Consider the following 16,481-nt stretch of genomic DNA (forward strand, 5'->3'; position numbering starts at 1 on the left):
GTCAGTTTCCTTCCTGGATTTGTTGATGTTGCCAGGTATCTACATGCTTATTATCTTACTAACCAAGAAGATATCCTTTGTATCTGCATCTTGACAATAAGATTTGTACAGCCATGCTATCCTGGAAACATTTCTCTGGTACAAGAGTAGCCAGTTAGCGGAAACCATGTTTATTGCCCTACTCATCGGCTCCTTTGATTCTGTTGCAGTTATGATTACCTTTTTCTTTGTTTAAACCTTGGTCATTTACTTATTAAGGGCTCCTTGTTTATGGGTAGATACAAAGAAGAACTCCGTGAACTACATCTCCCATGATGCACCAAGAGGTCAGACCATGTTGCATCATGAAAGATGTAGTCTAACAAGGGAACCCAGCCAGACAGGCGGATGGGAGCCCGAGGCACCAGAACTATAACTTGCATGAGGTACTATGGCAGCATTTCAGAATACATTTATTTTAGCTTTGGGCCAAAATGTTACACTTTTTCTTTTTTCTTCAACTACATCAAAATTTCCCATGGAAGATTTCAAGTTAAGAAATTCTTTTTCCATTTTTGTTGAAATTTTCAGTGAAAGATTTTTTTTTCTGATAAACTCTGATATTTACATTGTAGCCACCAGTAAATTATTAGGATGGAGTGAATATATGTTGTGTACATAGGTACATTGCTGCAAAAGTCCTTGTATAAAACATTATTACTGTCTTGCTCTGTCTGACATTTCAGTTCTCTTTTAAATAGGATTCAGCTTTTAATGTTAATACAGAAATTGAGATTTTGAAGAAAATAGATCATGTGAGTATAATCTTAAAATCTGATTGATCTTTTATTGCGTATTCTCATTTTCTCGTTTGCTCTCCTCCTTTTGGGGTTACTGTACATGCTACAATTATAGTTAGGAGGAACAGCTTCTTAATTTTAATTTTGTCTTTCCCTGTTTGGATAGCTATGGCCGCTTATTATGCCTGTTGTAGATAAAAGTACAAAATGCTTTCTGTTCTACTCCGTCTTCACACATTTGTAGTTTTTCCAAGACTTGAATCTTTGAAATTAAAATTTGGATTGAAATGTTCTTTGCTTGGTCTCTGTCTGAAGCATTGTATCAGAAAATAAGACTTTCCTTGATGCGTCTTTCTGTGAATGTTGTTAGACGGTCAAGCTTGCTGACCTAGCTTTGGCCTAGACCAAATCTCCACAGAACCATATGGTTGAAACTGCTTCCTGATAGAGAGACTAATCAATCAGAACATCCAGTGTGGGAATCTTCAGATCTGAGTTCAATTCAATAGCATTGTTTGAAACTTCCATTGACTTAAATATGAGTCAGTGATTTAGTTACCACAAAACTGGTACACTTCCAAATATCTTAGATACACTGTGAATTAGAAATTGAGTACACTTAATTAAAAAAAAAAAAAAAAAAAAAAAGTTAAATCCTATACTTGCTCCTGAATTCCTTTCGCAATTTTAGTGGATTTACAACCCCATTTTCCTGGTTTTTTAAAAAAGTTTCTCTCTCTTGCTGTTTGAAAAAACCCCACAAAGGGAAAGTCAAGAACAGTGAAATAGTCTAACTAATTATACAGAATGCATTGGTAGAGCTGTGTGAGAGCTCATTGTAGAAATAACAAGGGGGTTTCAGATTGGGATTGAGGTGAATCACGTTTTGTGGGGGAATTTCCATGGCACATGTCTGCACTAGATAGGCAACCTATCACATTAGTCTCACTTGGATTAATATAAAATTCACTTGCAGTTTTTTAAAAAAAGAGAAACCTATATCAGCATACTGTCCTGCCAAATATATTTTGGATTGCACACCATTCTGAAATTATTTTCTAGGGTAATATTTTCTTGTAATATTAATTTTCATAAAATGATTGTCGTGTTGTTTCCCTCCTCTTTTGCCAGCCCTGCTTAATCAAGATAAAAAACTTCTTTGATGCAGAAGATTATTATATTGTTTTGGAATTGTAAGTAATTTGTTTGCATTGAATTGGTTCCAGAGTAAATATTTTACTGACATAAACAAAAGAATATAATGGAAATTTGAATAACTTGCACCTGACTTTATGATGATCTCAGGGGCTATCCAAAACCTTTGTAAAACTGGGGGTTGGAGAGACAGCAGAGTCATTCTTTTGGAGTTGCAGAGGGACTCCACTCCTGCAGGATTGTCCACCCTGACATCCTGGTCAATTGCAGCTGCTGTGGTGGAGCACATAAGTAGAGAGGGTATCAAAAAGAGCACAGGCCTGGATCACTGAATGTTTTAAAGTTGAAGATAAGCTTCTTCGAGTGATGTCCCTTAGATGCTCCACTTTAGGTGTCGTTGCGTCCCGCACCCTTGATTGGAGGTCTTTTAGTAGTATTTGTCCAGGTCACGTGTGTGCAGATTCCATCTCGCGACGCCTTTGGCATCCGTGCAATCTGACCTCCTCAGTTCCTTCTCAATCGTCCACTGTCCGAGATGGAGCATCAAGAGCAGAGAAATTTTTCTCGTCTGAGACAGAATAATAGTTAAAAAATTAGTTATTTACTCATACTTTAGTCAGTTTTAGTCATACTTTAGTCAGTTTAAGTATTTTTTTAACTTTTGTTTAAAAAAAAAAAAAAAAGAAAAAAAGACTACAATAATAAGTTTCAGTTTTCTTCTTTTTCCTTTACGTTATTAGAATAGTGTTAGGGTTGAAAATGCCCGGTTCACCAGGCTTTGAGAAGTGCACCTCATGTAGAGAGGCTATGCCTGCTTCAGACAGCTATTCACAATGTGTCTGTTGTCTAGGGGAAACCCATGCGCCACAAAAATGCACCCACTGCTGGAACTTGAATGCAAGGGCGAGGGGAGATAGAGACCTGAGGTTAAACTTATCCTCATGGAAAGGTTCCTCATACCCTCCTTCGATCCGGGACTGGACAAGCCTCCCTCTGACAACACGGCACATGCTCCCAGAAAGAGAGCCTCATCACCGCTTGAGACCACAGTGTCAAAGAAAAGACGCTCACCTAAGAGGTTGTCTCCAAAACACAGTACCAATGAGGTGACGGTCCCCCAGGTACAAACCAGTCTGTGCTGCGCAAGGACTCGAAATGTCCGGGTGAGGAGTCGAGGAGTAAACAAAAGCATTCCTCCTCCGACACGGCACTGAAAAAGGATTCAGCACATAAAGTGCCTGAGCACTGCTCAACGGTGCTGAATACGGCACCGTCAGAGACTGCGGCCCCGAGCGCAGCACCTGAAAAGGAGTCGGCACCGAGACAAATCATGGCACCGAGGTCAGTGCCCGACCCACCAATGGCATCAGCAACCACTGAGGTGCCGCAGCCGGCACCGACTGTTAGTACAGGGCCAATGACAAACCCAGCACCGACAACTGCACCACCCGTAAAGAGAACACATAAACATCACTTAACATCTTCTCCACAATCAGATGCACTTCACTCATGATGAGGCCCTTTCCCCAGTGCACTCTATTATTCCAGGAGACCGTGACTTAGAGGAAGCCCAATTTTCCTTAGAACACTCTTCTCCCACCAGGCCGTTGGTGGAGTCAGGGGGATATTCGCCCTGAGGAGGAGGTAACATGCCATATCCATGGTACCAACCACCATGGTTTCCTCCCCATATGCCATACCAAATGCGATGGCACTATTGGGAAGCCTGCTCCACCTACTCTAGAGCATACGATAGACCTACCGGCTCCCACGCAGGTAGAGCCAGGTCACCTAGTTAATCACATCCAACTACATCTGCTAAGGCAGCAGAACAAACACAAGCAACAGAGGCAAGTGGGAAACAGGAAACATCCCTCCCTACACATGACTCATCTTCATCATCAGACGAAGCAATCATTCCAACTACATCCACTCCTGTAGATGACCCCAAGCAGTTTAATGACTTGTTCAAGAGGGTTGCACAAGAGTTGGAGATCCCACTGGAAGAGATCACGGTCTCATCATAAACTACTGAAAATCCTGGATACCACGACATCTTCAAATATTCCACTCCCTATGGATGAGGCGTTTTACAGTTTACAGTTAAAGTGTGGCTCGTGGGGTCCCCTGTGCCCCCTCCCCCATTCTTCACCTATCAGATGGGTGAGGAGCGCTCAGAGCTTCTGTCCTGCGGCAGGATGGTGGGGGGGTGGGCGCGGGCTAGAGGATTCTGCCTAGTGGGGAGGGGAGTGTCCGGGGGTCAGTAAGTTTGGCCAACCCTTGAATAGTGCTTCTGTTTTTCTTTTAATATCACCTCCCATCTTTCCTGGGTTTAGTTTCAGCCAGCTCAAGACCAATTTCTTTTTACTTTGCAGGTCACATTTAAGAATTTATGAACATGTAGCCAATGGGTGCATTTCAGAAAATGAATATACTTTATTTTTTATTTGCGTCTTTTTGTTTAGAGAAGCTTTTCTGTCTCAGGCTTGCCCAGTGAGGTCTAACTTCTGAAACCAGTATATTGAATCTCTTTCTGTACTTCCGTTTCAGGATGGAAGGAGGAGAGTTATATGACAGAGTATCGAGATCAACCAAGATGAAAGAAGCTACCTGCAAGCTGTATTTTTATCAGATGCTGTTGGCTGTAAAGGTGGATAGTATTGAATTTGTATAAAGAAAAATATGGTTGCTGGGTAATCATGGTGTGTAACTTTGACTGTGTAATCAGTGTAACTACTTTACTTCTATCATTTGTGGTTGCACATGTTTTTACAGCAGTAAGTAAACACTTCTCTTTACTCAGAGAAGAGATTTAGGCCAGTGTTCCTTTAGCTGTTAGGCTATCCAATCTGGACAGGTTCCATTCTCTTGCAGAAAAAGAATAAATACTTTGAAAATTGTGAGAGAATTGGGGGATGTGGAAAGACTATTTTACCTATGATTGTTTTTGTCTTCCTGTTTCAAAATTCTGCTTGGAGTTCTGCTTTTGAGTTCTGAGTAGAAGTGATCCAAAAAGAAAGAGAAATGTTACAAGATGCCTTATTCCTAAATTTAAATTAAATCACTGCAAAGGTATGTTTTAAGAGGTGAATCCATTTATCTCCCCTTTGTTCCCTATCTGTCTCTTAAGATTTTTATCAGCTGGGGTTGGAGGGAGAAGCTGAACAGTTTCATTGCTTCAAAGGAGTTCTGGTGTGATAGTTTGAGTTATTAGTGCAATGTTCATAATTTGGCTTACTAATGCATTTTACCTCAACCCAGCAAAGGAGCAATGAAATACTTTTAAAAAATCAGGGATTAAAGTAATAATATATTAATACTGTTGATAGGCATAGCCGATAAAACATTTACCAGTTATGTAGGATAAAAGAGGCATCCATGCAATATTCTTTGAGGTATCAACCAAAATCCAAGATGAGGTATTTTACTAAGAACTTTAATTATAAGTTTCAGTCCATCAGAGGACAGGTTATAACTCACTTAATATTGGAAAGGCTGAATACTTAGGCCTTATTCTTATATTTAGCTGACTTTCTTTAGTATGTTTATGAAATGGTAACCATATGGCATGAACATCCCCTGAAAAATTAATTTCTCTTTCCATAAACTTTTCCTTCATCTGGACCTGCATATTTTTTCAGATCAGCTCTCAATAGAGAGGCTTTCTTTATTCTTCTATCTTGCTTCAATTTTGCATCTTGCATCTGTGAAAAAATAGGAAATTTAGATTAGTATTTTGAATTTTGTGCTTTTCTCTTATGATAAGCCCTAACACAACAACAAACTAGAGATTCATTTTTATCAGTGAACATGTATTTTTCTAATATTTTAGTGTTGGGGTAAACTCTGTCGTATGGATAAAGACACCTGGATTCACTATCCATAACTAACCTATTTATACATCTCTTTGAGTCTAATAGGAGTAGGGTACCCCTGAAAGAGTCTCAAAACTATTTCAATGTATGTGGGAAGACTGCCCAATCCCATATTTTGGACCACTGATCAAAGTAGTTTCTACATACTGCATAGGATTTTTTTTTTCTGTTTAAAAGATTTAAACATAATTTATGGCTCAGTTATGTTTTCTGCTTAATACCCTCAGATCATTCTAAAACTTAATCTCAGTGAAGCCAAGGTATATATTTTGGTTTCATACAGCCAATTAAATAAATTAAATAAAGTTAAATTAAATAACGTGTATGCATCAAGTGGCAAATAGACCCTCAGGAGTCAGGGTGAAGGAGAACTATTCTGCATTTGTTGCAAGGAAATAATTTGTTCTTTCTGTCCTTGAGCTGACTGTGTCCATTATTGATCCTCTTTTCCACCCAAATTTCCCTAATTCAACTTTTCCCATCACTGGAGTCCTATGGACTGGCCAGCATTTGACTGGCAGAGGATTGAATGAGCCTTTTGGAAGTATATCTCTGCTGTTCCTGAACTGTTCAGTTGCTAGCGTGAGGATCCTTACTGTAGTATAATGGCAGGGGTGCTGGGTGTGCAGAAGCACCCTCTGGCTTGAAGAGGTTTCCATCATATACGGGGTTTACAGTTTTGTTCAATGGCTTTCAACACTCCCACTATAAAAATTGTTCCAACACCACCAATGCAGTGCCAATGGTGTCTGCCTTGGCAAACTAAGGCAGGGAAATATACTTAATTTAAGAGGACTTGAACACAGAAAAAGATATTGACTGTTAATATAAATAAAAAAAGAGAGATTTCTTATTGTCATCATGAAGAATATGTTCTGATAATATGTCATCTGAATGAACTGCAGTGATGGCATAGCTTTTCTGTTCTACATAGTCTACCTATGGAAATAGGCAGCTGCTGCACAGCAGTTCTAAATATTTTAAATATCTTTGTGAACCATATGGCTTCAAATACACACTTTTCAAATGAAACTGTTTCAGTTACTATAGCATCATCACTGGAAAGACCTGGAAGTTCACATTTTAATGCATGCAGTGTTCTGTGGTTTTTTTGTGTGTGTGTGTGTATTTGCACAGTACCTTCATGAAAATGGTATTATACATCGGGATCTAAAGCCAGAGAATGTGCTACTTTCATCTTCTGAGGAAACTTGTCTTATAAAGGTGAGGAAGAAGCTTCTATTTCTGCATCTTTTTTCTTTTATTTTGCTAATCTTCATTCAGAAACTTTGGAATATTCTTCAGCAATTCTCTAAATACTAAATTCCAGCACAAAAAAACTATTAACATGGAATTAAGATTGCTGATCTCATTCCTAAATAATAGAGGCTAAAAAAACAGAAACTCTTGAGTTGAGGTTCTTTCCTAAACTTTAGAAATCACTTCCCCTCTCATGCATATTTTAATCAATACATACACATGAGTATAAATAAGAAATTTCACATTTAATATTTCATATAATAATCAGTGGAATAAGACTCTGCTTCACCTGCATTTTTCAGTAGTCTTAATCATGGGGTCATGATTAAAATGTATGTAATTATCCATGCTATTTGGTGTGAGGCCTTGTTTTTTCCTGAGAAGCTAAGTGTTGAGTAGATTTGGAGACTGAACCATCATTCTACATGTAATAGTTTCTTCATGGTAGGCATGAATGCATAGTGCTGCTGTTACCCGTGCTATTCCCCAATCTGGGGATAAATAGAATACTTCAGACTGGTTTCAATCCAGCACTCTTTGCTAGCACTAAAACTCAAACCTCCTTGTCCCACCCCCACAAAAAGTGATTCTGTTGTCCAGCTGTGTTTTCTGCTGAAGTTCTCTGCTGGATAGACCTTAGTGCGTAGCTGTATACTGGAAAAATGCCTTGGAAATTAGAGCTATGAATTTCTTTCCTGATATATGATGACTAGTACAGTGTGTATGAATCAGTTTTGATATTAACATGGTGTTATTGTCATATACAAGATTACAGATTTTGGACAATCCAAGATTCTAGGAGAATCCTCTCTTATGAGAACGTTATGTGGTACTCCCACTTATCTCGCCCCTGAAGTTCTAAATTCACTTGGGACAGCTGGGTATAGCCGTGCTGTGGATTGCTGGAGTTTAGGAGTTATTCTTTTTGTATGGTAAGAAACTTCATGGCTGAGAGTTCAGCTGAGCAGTCATATATGGTTGAAGGTCTTAGACCTCCATTTAAGTGTGTTTGCTAGTGAGTGAGTGTGTGTGTCATATTTTCAATCATGGAACAGATATTGTGAAATGCATATTATCTACAGCAGGCAGTCTTTCAACTGCTGTGGCAAAACCTGCATTATCCATTATATTTTTTCTCTTTTATTTAGTCTCTGTGGATATCCACCATTTAATGAACAAAATACTCAGATATCTCTGAAAGATCAAATTACCCGTGGAGAATACACCTTTATTCCAAGAGAATGGACACATGTGTCAGATATGGGTATGTTTATATTACAATGGCTATAGAAGGATTTTGTTGACCCTTTAAAGTTTCTGTTGTACTTTAATTGGTATCTTTGGGTATGTCTGCATTTCAGCAGGGAAGTGTGAATGCCTACTCTCATAGAGGTACCTGCACTAGCATTGCTTCAGCTAGTGCACTAAAAATAGTAGCATAGCTGGAGTATCACAGGCATTGGCTTGGGCTTGTTGCCCAAGTATGTACCCAGGGGTCCGTGCTTGCTGCCCATGCTATCCAGGCTTACAATGGCACTTTCTGTGTTCAAAACTCATTACAGACATGAAATAATTTTAGTATTTCCATTGGACAGCTTTCTCTAACTCATCTGGATAATCAGAGAAGCTTCTTATCAGTGTTGAGGTTTTCTCTTTCTAGTAACCTTACCAAATTTAATCCAGTTCTGAAAAGTTTGAAGCTGACCAAAATAGTACCAATGTCCAAATAAGGATAAGGCTATAGGAAAATAAGTTAGACATCATTTAAAATAATGCAAGTTATACTAAGGGCATAAGTAGTCCCAGTCAATAAAACAGAATCACCAGGTGTAGTGAAAAGCCAAGATCCTGTCAGTCTATTTTAGGCAAGATTGATAATGTCATTGCATATAATTAACTTTTGCACTTTCACAATGCGTGTTAAGCAGTTTTCTTATTATGTAATCAAGCTGAAAGTCTTAGGTTCCTGATTAGAATGCTTGAGTGGAGTAAACTGCCATAAAAATACAGTAGACATTTGTATAAGAATCTGCAGAAGGGTATGTGTTACTAGTAACGTGGTTCAATTGTAGACACTCAGGCTGTATACACTCAAGCACCAAATCTTAGCCAGGTCTCAAACTGGCCTCCAATACAGCAGGCACACTTACACCTATTTAGATGCCCAACTACCTGATTTAGTGCAATCAGGTAGTTAGGCTTTTAAACGAGTGCAGTTCTGCACCCACAATGAAATGTGGTTGCATAACTACACTTGTAGTATTGCAAGCATTCATAACAGTTTAGGCCTTAGTATGTATTTACTGTTTAGCTCCATTGATAGCACAAGAGGGTTTCATTGGACAGTGGAGTAAAGCATGTATACTCAGAACAGTCTTTTAACAGTGAATGTGTGAAATGACTTACAAAGCAGGAAGTGTTTACTTATTAATATAGGGAAATGCTTTTGCTAACCCTGAATTTCCGTGTTCTAAAGTTGACATATTTAGATTTATTTTATTAATGTACATCACCATCCTTTATACTGCCTTATACACATTGGATAATTTATTTTAAAGTTATGGAGTCATTAGATTATTGGCCTTATGCCAATCACCTTATTTTATATTTTAGCTTTGGATCTTGTGAAGAAGCTGCTAGTAGTGGATCCAAATAAACGTCTTACAACAGAAAAAGCCTTAGAACATCCCTGGCTTCAGGTATGGGTTGAGACATGTATTTAAAGTACAGTACAGCAATAACGTTCTGGGAGGGGTATTGTATATCTGTTATTGTGTGGCATAAATAAGACTTAATTCACAAGAAACGCTACGACTATTTAGACTAATTAAATAAGATAGCTTAGAACAGTCTCTCTAATGTCTTAAAAACTCCTTAATGAAAATTCAACAGTTGTTCAGTGGTTTGACTTTACAAGACATTGCAGTGTCTGAAGAGGAGGAGTGAGCCAGCAGTTGCCCAGCAAGAAGAGAATATGCCTCACCCCTCAGAGTGAGGAGTGGGGTAGAGGAAGGGTAACTGCTATGGTCATCAGAGACCCATGCAGCATGTCAGATCCTTGCTAGAATGGAGCACACAGTGTCGAAGGGATTTGATGACAGGTTCCTTTTGTAACTTCATTGTCATAAGACCAACTACGGTGCTTGGAACAGGAAAATTCTGACTCTGCATTCTCAGGTTTCGCACACAATTCTGTACCTCTGCAGTCCTGAGCATCTCCTGGAGTGGATTAACAGGATACAGATATATATTTTTTAGATTTTAGTTCTGTGCAGTTTATTTTATAGTAAACACTGCTAGATGGAGTTTTAAAACCACTGATGGGCATAATGGGAAAAGAGGCAATACATTACAAGGGATAAAAGACAAGTGGAAATGGCATATAGCCGAGATGAGAATTTGTGACGTTTTAAAGTGTGGTCAATTGAATTTGTTAAAATTCTGGTTGTATTCCTCCTCTGGGGAGGGCTCTGATTGCTACACTGTAATTTTAGTGGGACTGGCAGGCATACAGGTCAGAAAAGAATTACAAAGAATATCACAGCTGGAAAAATGGTGCTTTGGGTTAATGGCCATAATGGTACAGTGATTTCAGACTTTGCTTTGCTAAGACACAAATACCAAGTCATTCTTGAATTGACAGATGTGGCCTTGGGTGTTGTCCTGGAAAAGCAATGCTTTGTCCAAAAGGAAATCTGACAAATTTATTCAGCATTTAATAGACCATACACATTTGCACCACCACAGGGGTCTTTACTGATAACTTGGAAACAGAGTTTTATGTGCAGGATTTTAATCTTGGTTTACTTCACAGTTAGCAGGGGAAAGCTTCCTTCATCTGACAGAAATATAGGGGGTAGGAATTACTATAAGATGGGACTCCTATGGTTTCTACCCTCCACTCATCAAAATCCAAATGTCAGGCAAATTCCTATTTTTAAAAATATTTCCTTACATGGCTGGCTGCCATCTTATACAAGTTGTTTGCAGGTGATGTACTCCTGGCTGCTCTGAAGGCCAGCATCCTAAATGTTCAGTTCTAGATGTCAGGCAACTTGAACACCACCAGAGGAGCCACTTAAGCTCCTGTCACTGTGTGCAGTGAGGAGCTGATGGCCCTCTGCTCTCTCTGACATTGTCTGTAAGTATTGTTTTTAAAAACTAGTAAAGAAGCAGCATGATGGATGCATGCATTGCATTGGACATATAGATGATGTCTATCAGGTCAGGAGAGTTTGAAATGTCTTAGTATTTTTAGCTCCTTTGAGAAATGTTCAACTATTAATAATAATTCAACCCCTCTGCCCAAATTTTCATTTCTTAAAACTAATGGTTTTTTAACCAGTAAGACTCCCAATTTAGTGTTGAAATATTTCTTCTGATGCTGAACCTAAAATTAAACTAAATTGAAAATCAGATGGCCTCTCAAGACTAGAGCAGGGAGAGCAGCATTCAATAGCAGTTCTATAGTGTCCACTATATTTACCTGAGCTCTATCAGGCTTTGTATTCTAGTTTCAAGAAACTAATATTAATAAAATGGATATTAAGCAAGAGATTTCCAAAGACTCAGTGGCAATTAGGCAGCTAACTACCATTTGTGTCTCTAAAAATCTTCCCTTAAAATGCATGGTGACCTATTCTGTATCAGTTTTTGGATGAGTAATTCCAGGTTTGATATGAATAAGGCCCATGTGCTCCACAATCTGGTTGAATGACGCTGCAGGCCAAAGCTGGTATTAGTTGAGTACCCGGTTATCCATTGAGGAATGAAAAGATGAGGGAGGGAATAGCAATAATATTTTATTCTTTCTTGTAATGCATACAGTAACCAGCTAACTAAAATGCATCGTTCTGCTGAGGGTATAGAAACCACAGGATTCTATGTGGGATTGTGCAGCCAAGTTCTCTGCACTACTGTTGACAGTTACTATTGCAGTCCTCACAGAATGTTGTCCTTGGAAATTTCCATGTGTGCATGTGTGGGCTAGCCCATGTCTTCCTGGAAGTGATGGACTCAGGTCTTGCCTAAGGAGTAAAGGAGAGCTCCCAAAGGATTAGCCTCAGACTTGACCTAATCTCTGGGTCTGATCTGAGTATACTGTGTCTGTTACTTGCAAAACTTATGTTTCATGGATTCTTCATCACGTCATACTGTTCAATTCAAGGTGTAGTCCACAGCTGTATTATCACCAGAGCAGTTCTGTTTTCTCATAGCCTTGGACATGGATGAACTCTGTATGTGCATGTCCTCCCCCACTGGGTGTGAGGCGTGTCTGACCTCACACCATCCAGGGGGTCTCATTAACAAAGATCTGCTTTTCAGATGCTTGTGGTGTTGTCTTGTAGTAGTTTGAGTCAGACCTACAAGATGGGAGTCAAAGCAGGGGTTCTCAAATTTATTTGTAGTCTGGATCACATCTTAATAGATCCAGAGGGGTAGCCGTGTTAGTCTGTATACAGCAAAAACGAGAGTCTTGTAGCACCTTAAAGACTAACACATTTCTGCGGGCGTAAACTTTCGTGGGCTGCAACCCCGCATCTGACGAAGTGGGTTGCAGCCCACGAAAGCTTATGCCTGCAGAAATGTGTTAGTCTTTAAGGTGCTACAGGACTCTCGTTATCTTAATAGAGAGAGTGTCTGGTTGGACATCACTCCTCACATTCATGATTGTGTGGACACCCCTCTTCCCATTTGCCACTGCAAGGAATATCAGTGCAGCTGTAGCTATAGCTTACCTGGAAAATAACACTAACACATTATTTAATGTGTTTTTATTTTTTTTAATGTCTGGAGTGTTTTGTCCTCTTTTGGGAAAAGTTAATCACATTATTTTTGCTGCTTTTTTAAATATAATCTCACATCAGTTCTGTTTCTTTCTCTCCTCCTGCTCATGCCACATTTCCACTTGTGCAAGTCTCCCCATTTCCATTGCATGTGCTTCCGAGCCATTTGCTTCCCTTCTCTGACTGTTGCTGGTCTCTCAAGGCAAGTTATCTTTCCTCCCCTCTATCTCTTATGTAGTACACCCTAGTGGAAGCAGCAAGGTTGGCTCCTTTTTTCCAGCTGCTTTTACAGGCAGTGAGGAACCTGGATACCAGGGGCAGCAACGGAAAACTAGGAGAACAGTATCCTGTGACCAATCAGTCTGTCGATAGACCATATACTTCATGGTTCACAGTTTGGGAACTTCTCTATGGACCCCTGTGTTAGATAGAATACAAAACTGCATTTTCCAATTATGCTATGACCATCTTACAGTGGCATCATGTGCTCTGGGTAGCTATGAGACTTGTTTACTGTAATTCTCTTTTGTCAGGCTCTCTTCCTCATTGCTTGTAGCTTGTTTAGAATGCAACAGGATATTTGAGCTGCTGTGATCATATTGCATATGCCCTGACTTTTGCACATTGGCTCTCTATAAAATGATTGGTCTTGAGTTTCCAGTCTTGATTTTTAAAGCTTTTAATGGTATATGTTCATTGGCAGCCTCCATATCTTTATCCCTACTGGTATCTCTGCCCAAACACCACACGACTTGCCTTAGTGGATTCTAGGATATGGACTTTGCTTCTCAGCCCCTCCTTCCCAACTTCTAAAATACACTTTAAAAAAAATAAATAAAAAAATGTGTGGTGACTCATTGTTAATCCTTTTTTTAACCTTCCTTCTCCTTGTTCATTTGTCACTGACCCCTGCCCACTTCATTCTCTTTTTTGCTTAAAGTTTTAATATGGTAGTTCTTAAAATCTCAGACAGCTTTCAGAAGGTCTGTTTTTATTGTTCTTTGGTACCCCAGTCACTTCTGTGTGGTGCGGAATATGATTAATTAGCAAATATGATATAGTAGAAACAAATAATTGTAAGTCTTTGTATATTTTCCTGCACCATTCATAAAGAATATTACTTTTGAATGCTCCCTTCAGACTGAAGCTTTTAATTCCCTCTCTCACCATCACAGCCTGAGAGGGTTAAATGGGTTCCTCTAGGAGTCCCTCAGCTCCTTTCCTAACTAACTATCATGGGAGTTACTACTAAATGTACAGCCTCTTCCGCATTCTCAGCCTCAGAGAGGCTGGTCCTGGGAACCTAACTTGAGAATTCCATAGAGGTGCAGTGCTGTAACCACAGGACTCACTGACCAGCCATATTTTAGACCTTTTTTTCAAAACTTTCCATGTAACTAAATGTTTATAATTTTTCATAGGATGAAAGTATGAAGAGCACATTTCAACAGCTACTCACACAAACAGGAGTCTCTATGCATCCACCACAGACCTCAAGACTGGTATGTTTTATTCTTTGCTGTTTTTTTAGTTTGCACATAAAACCCATTGAGCTGGAATACGACTGATATCTTAGATACAGAGAAGTTGAGATTTGAAAGAAATCCATTTATAGTAGTAAAAATTATTTTGAATATTTATGCTGCAGAAACTTCAAGCTAGTATTATGTAGCACTATGCTGATTAGCTCTGCCAATTACCATGTCTTTCACTAGTAGAATCAGTAGGGATTTAGGCCTCAGCAAAACACTTAAGTATGTGCTTAATTCTAAGGGCATAAATAGTATCAGGAGACTTCAATAGGACTATTCATGTGCTTAAAATTAACCAAGTATGTTGATGCATAAGGGCTTCAGAGACCCAGATGTTTAATATCCTAGGAAGAGCTCCTGATGTTAACTGAAGGCTGGAGATTGTGTGCAGGGTTGTCACTGGACGATGGTAAGAAGGAAAGTGAAGAGCAAGATTGAGTGGGAAGCTGTGTGCTTGCTTTTATTTTATTTTACTTTTTTGTGGGGAAAGAGTGGCGAGAGAGAAGGGATTAAGGGCAGCTAGCTGACATTAGAGAGATCATATATGCTTACTGTTTGGGGAGGCCATTGCTGGTCCCTGCTGTTGAGAGGGTAACCTAAGGATCGTCCCATTCTTAAGACAGGCAACTACTTCTGCATCCTTGCTGTAAATAAATTCAGCTCAGATGCCTTGTTTGTAATCAGAACTTTTTAATATGTTATTAAATGTTATCACATTCAGTTTGTCTGAAATAAATTATTCGTTGCAGTTCCTTGATCAGATTTTTTGTGCATCATCCCTCAAAGTGTTCATCTGGGTGATGTCAATCCAGGAAATATTGGCACACGGGTGGGCTTTGATGTAACCAGCACAAATAAGACTTAGAACAAATGTGAGTCTGCTAAATGACAGACAGACAGATGATCGAGAGAGGGAGAACTAGTTGCATCAATTTTGTGGAGCAACAGACAAACTGATAAACTGTTTTAAGGACTGGTAATGGTGAGAGGGGAGATGATGATGACCCTGAATTGTGGTCCACTGTTGATGATTTTGCTCTCAGTTGTTATAAGGGAGGAAGCAATTAGAGTTTCTTAAACATCTTGAACTCATAGCAGGCATGATAATTGGGCAGTGCCTTCATCCGGAACAAAAATTACAATTAAAGGTCTTAGGTATTTGTGTTTTACTTGCATAGTCATCCCCCTGCCTCTTTTTTTTTTTTAGCCAACCACAACTAGAAAGCGTCCCCATGAAAAGGAAGAGGAATCTGGCTCTTCTAAGCATGCTGTTCCTTCTACATCATTTCAGAAAACAAAGTGAAAAAAGTGAAGGAAAGTAAACTTTCTTGAATTGCTGCTTTTGTCTATAGATTATACAGATTTTTATAAGAAATATTTTTTTCTTTTAATAATGGAATAATTGTTCCATACTAATCATTGATAAATAAAAAAATCTTTGTAAGAATGGAGTGACTCACTGAATTGGACAACAGCTTGTGGAGATTCCCATACGTACAAGGTAAAATACTAAGCAAACTACCACTTACCTTCAAACCTCTTTCTGGGGCAAAGTTATCAAGAAGGTGATGGCAGGCCAACTCCATCAGCATTTGACCCTCCCCACTTTGGATCTCTGTCGTCTAGGTTTCATTCTGCTGGAAAGGCACAGAGATGGTGTTCACAATACCGATGGATTACCTCATGGCTCAGAAGTGAAATATACATGCTAATGTTGCTGGACTTATTGATCATAAGGAGATGCCCTATGGGAACCCACAACAGGAATTTGCTTCAAACTGACTCAGTCATTCAAATGATCCCAGAGCATGTGATGAACAGCTGATCCTCTTCCCCCACAGGCCATTACCTGAAATGTACCATAGGGATTAAACTTATTTGGCACTTATATGAAGCTACTAGCAGAGTCTTCTACAGAGCGATCACTTCTCGCTTCTCCACTGCCAAACAGGTCTCATTTTAATGTTGCTGTGCTTCGGGACTGGGGAAAGGTCTGTACAAAGTTCCTGGAAAGTTGCCTTCCTCATTTTAAAGTTCTGCAGCCACTGCTCGTCATCACATAGCTGATAACGATGCAATCCCATCACTAAGTGC

The 16,481-nt window shown here is 39.2% G+C and overlaps 1 protein-coding gene across 1 annotated transcript in view; it reads left to right on the forward strand.

Annotated features, from left to right (window-relative positions):
- CHEK2 (checkpoint kinase 2) overlaps window positions 1–15,827 on the forward strand; it is a 35,532-nt gene extending 19,705 nt beyond the window's left edge. Inside the window, exons 7-15 of the mRNA XM_067539353.1 lie at window positions 741–794; window positions 1,911–1,972; window positions 4,485–4,584; window positions 6,947–7,033; window positions 7,838–8,001; window positions 8,218–8,333; window positions 9,683–9,768; window positions 14,277–14,357; window positions 15,595–15,827. Coding sequence (XP_067395454.1) covers window positions 741–794; window positions 1,911–1,972; window positions 4,485–4,584; window positions 6,947–7,033; window positions 7,838–8,001; window positions 8,218–8,333; window positions 9,683–9,768; window positions 14,277–14,357; window positions 15,595–15,690 — 846 coding nt within the window. The 3' untranslated portion in view covers window positions 15,691–15,827. The remainder of the gene's footprint in view (window positions 1–740; window positions 795–1,910; window positions 1,973–4,484; window positions 4,585–6,946; window positions 7,034–7,837; window positions 8,002–8,217; window positions 8,334–9,682; window positions 9,769–14,276; window positions 14,358–15,594) is intronic.
- Window positions 15,828–16,481: the final 654 nt, after the last annotated feature.

The sequence above is a fragment of the Emydura macquarii genome, unplaced genomic scaffold, assembly GCF_026122565.2.
Source record: "Emydura macquarii macquarii isolate MOO-44397 ecotype Brisbane River unplaced genomic scaffold, CSIRO-AGI_Emac_v2 contig_554, whole genome shotgun sequence".
Lineage (NCBI taxonomy): Eukaryota > Metazoa > Chordata > Testudines > Chelidae > Emydura > Emydura macquarii.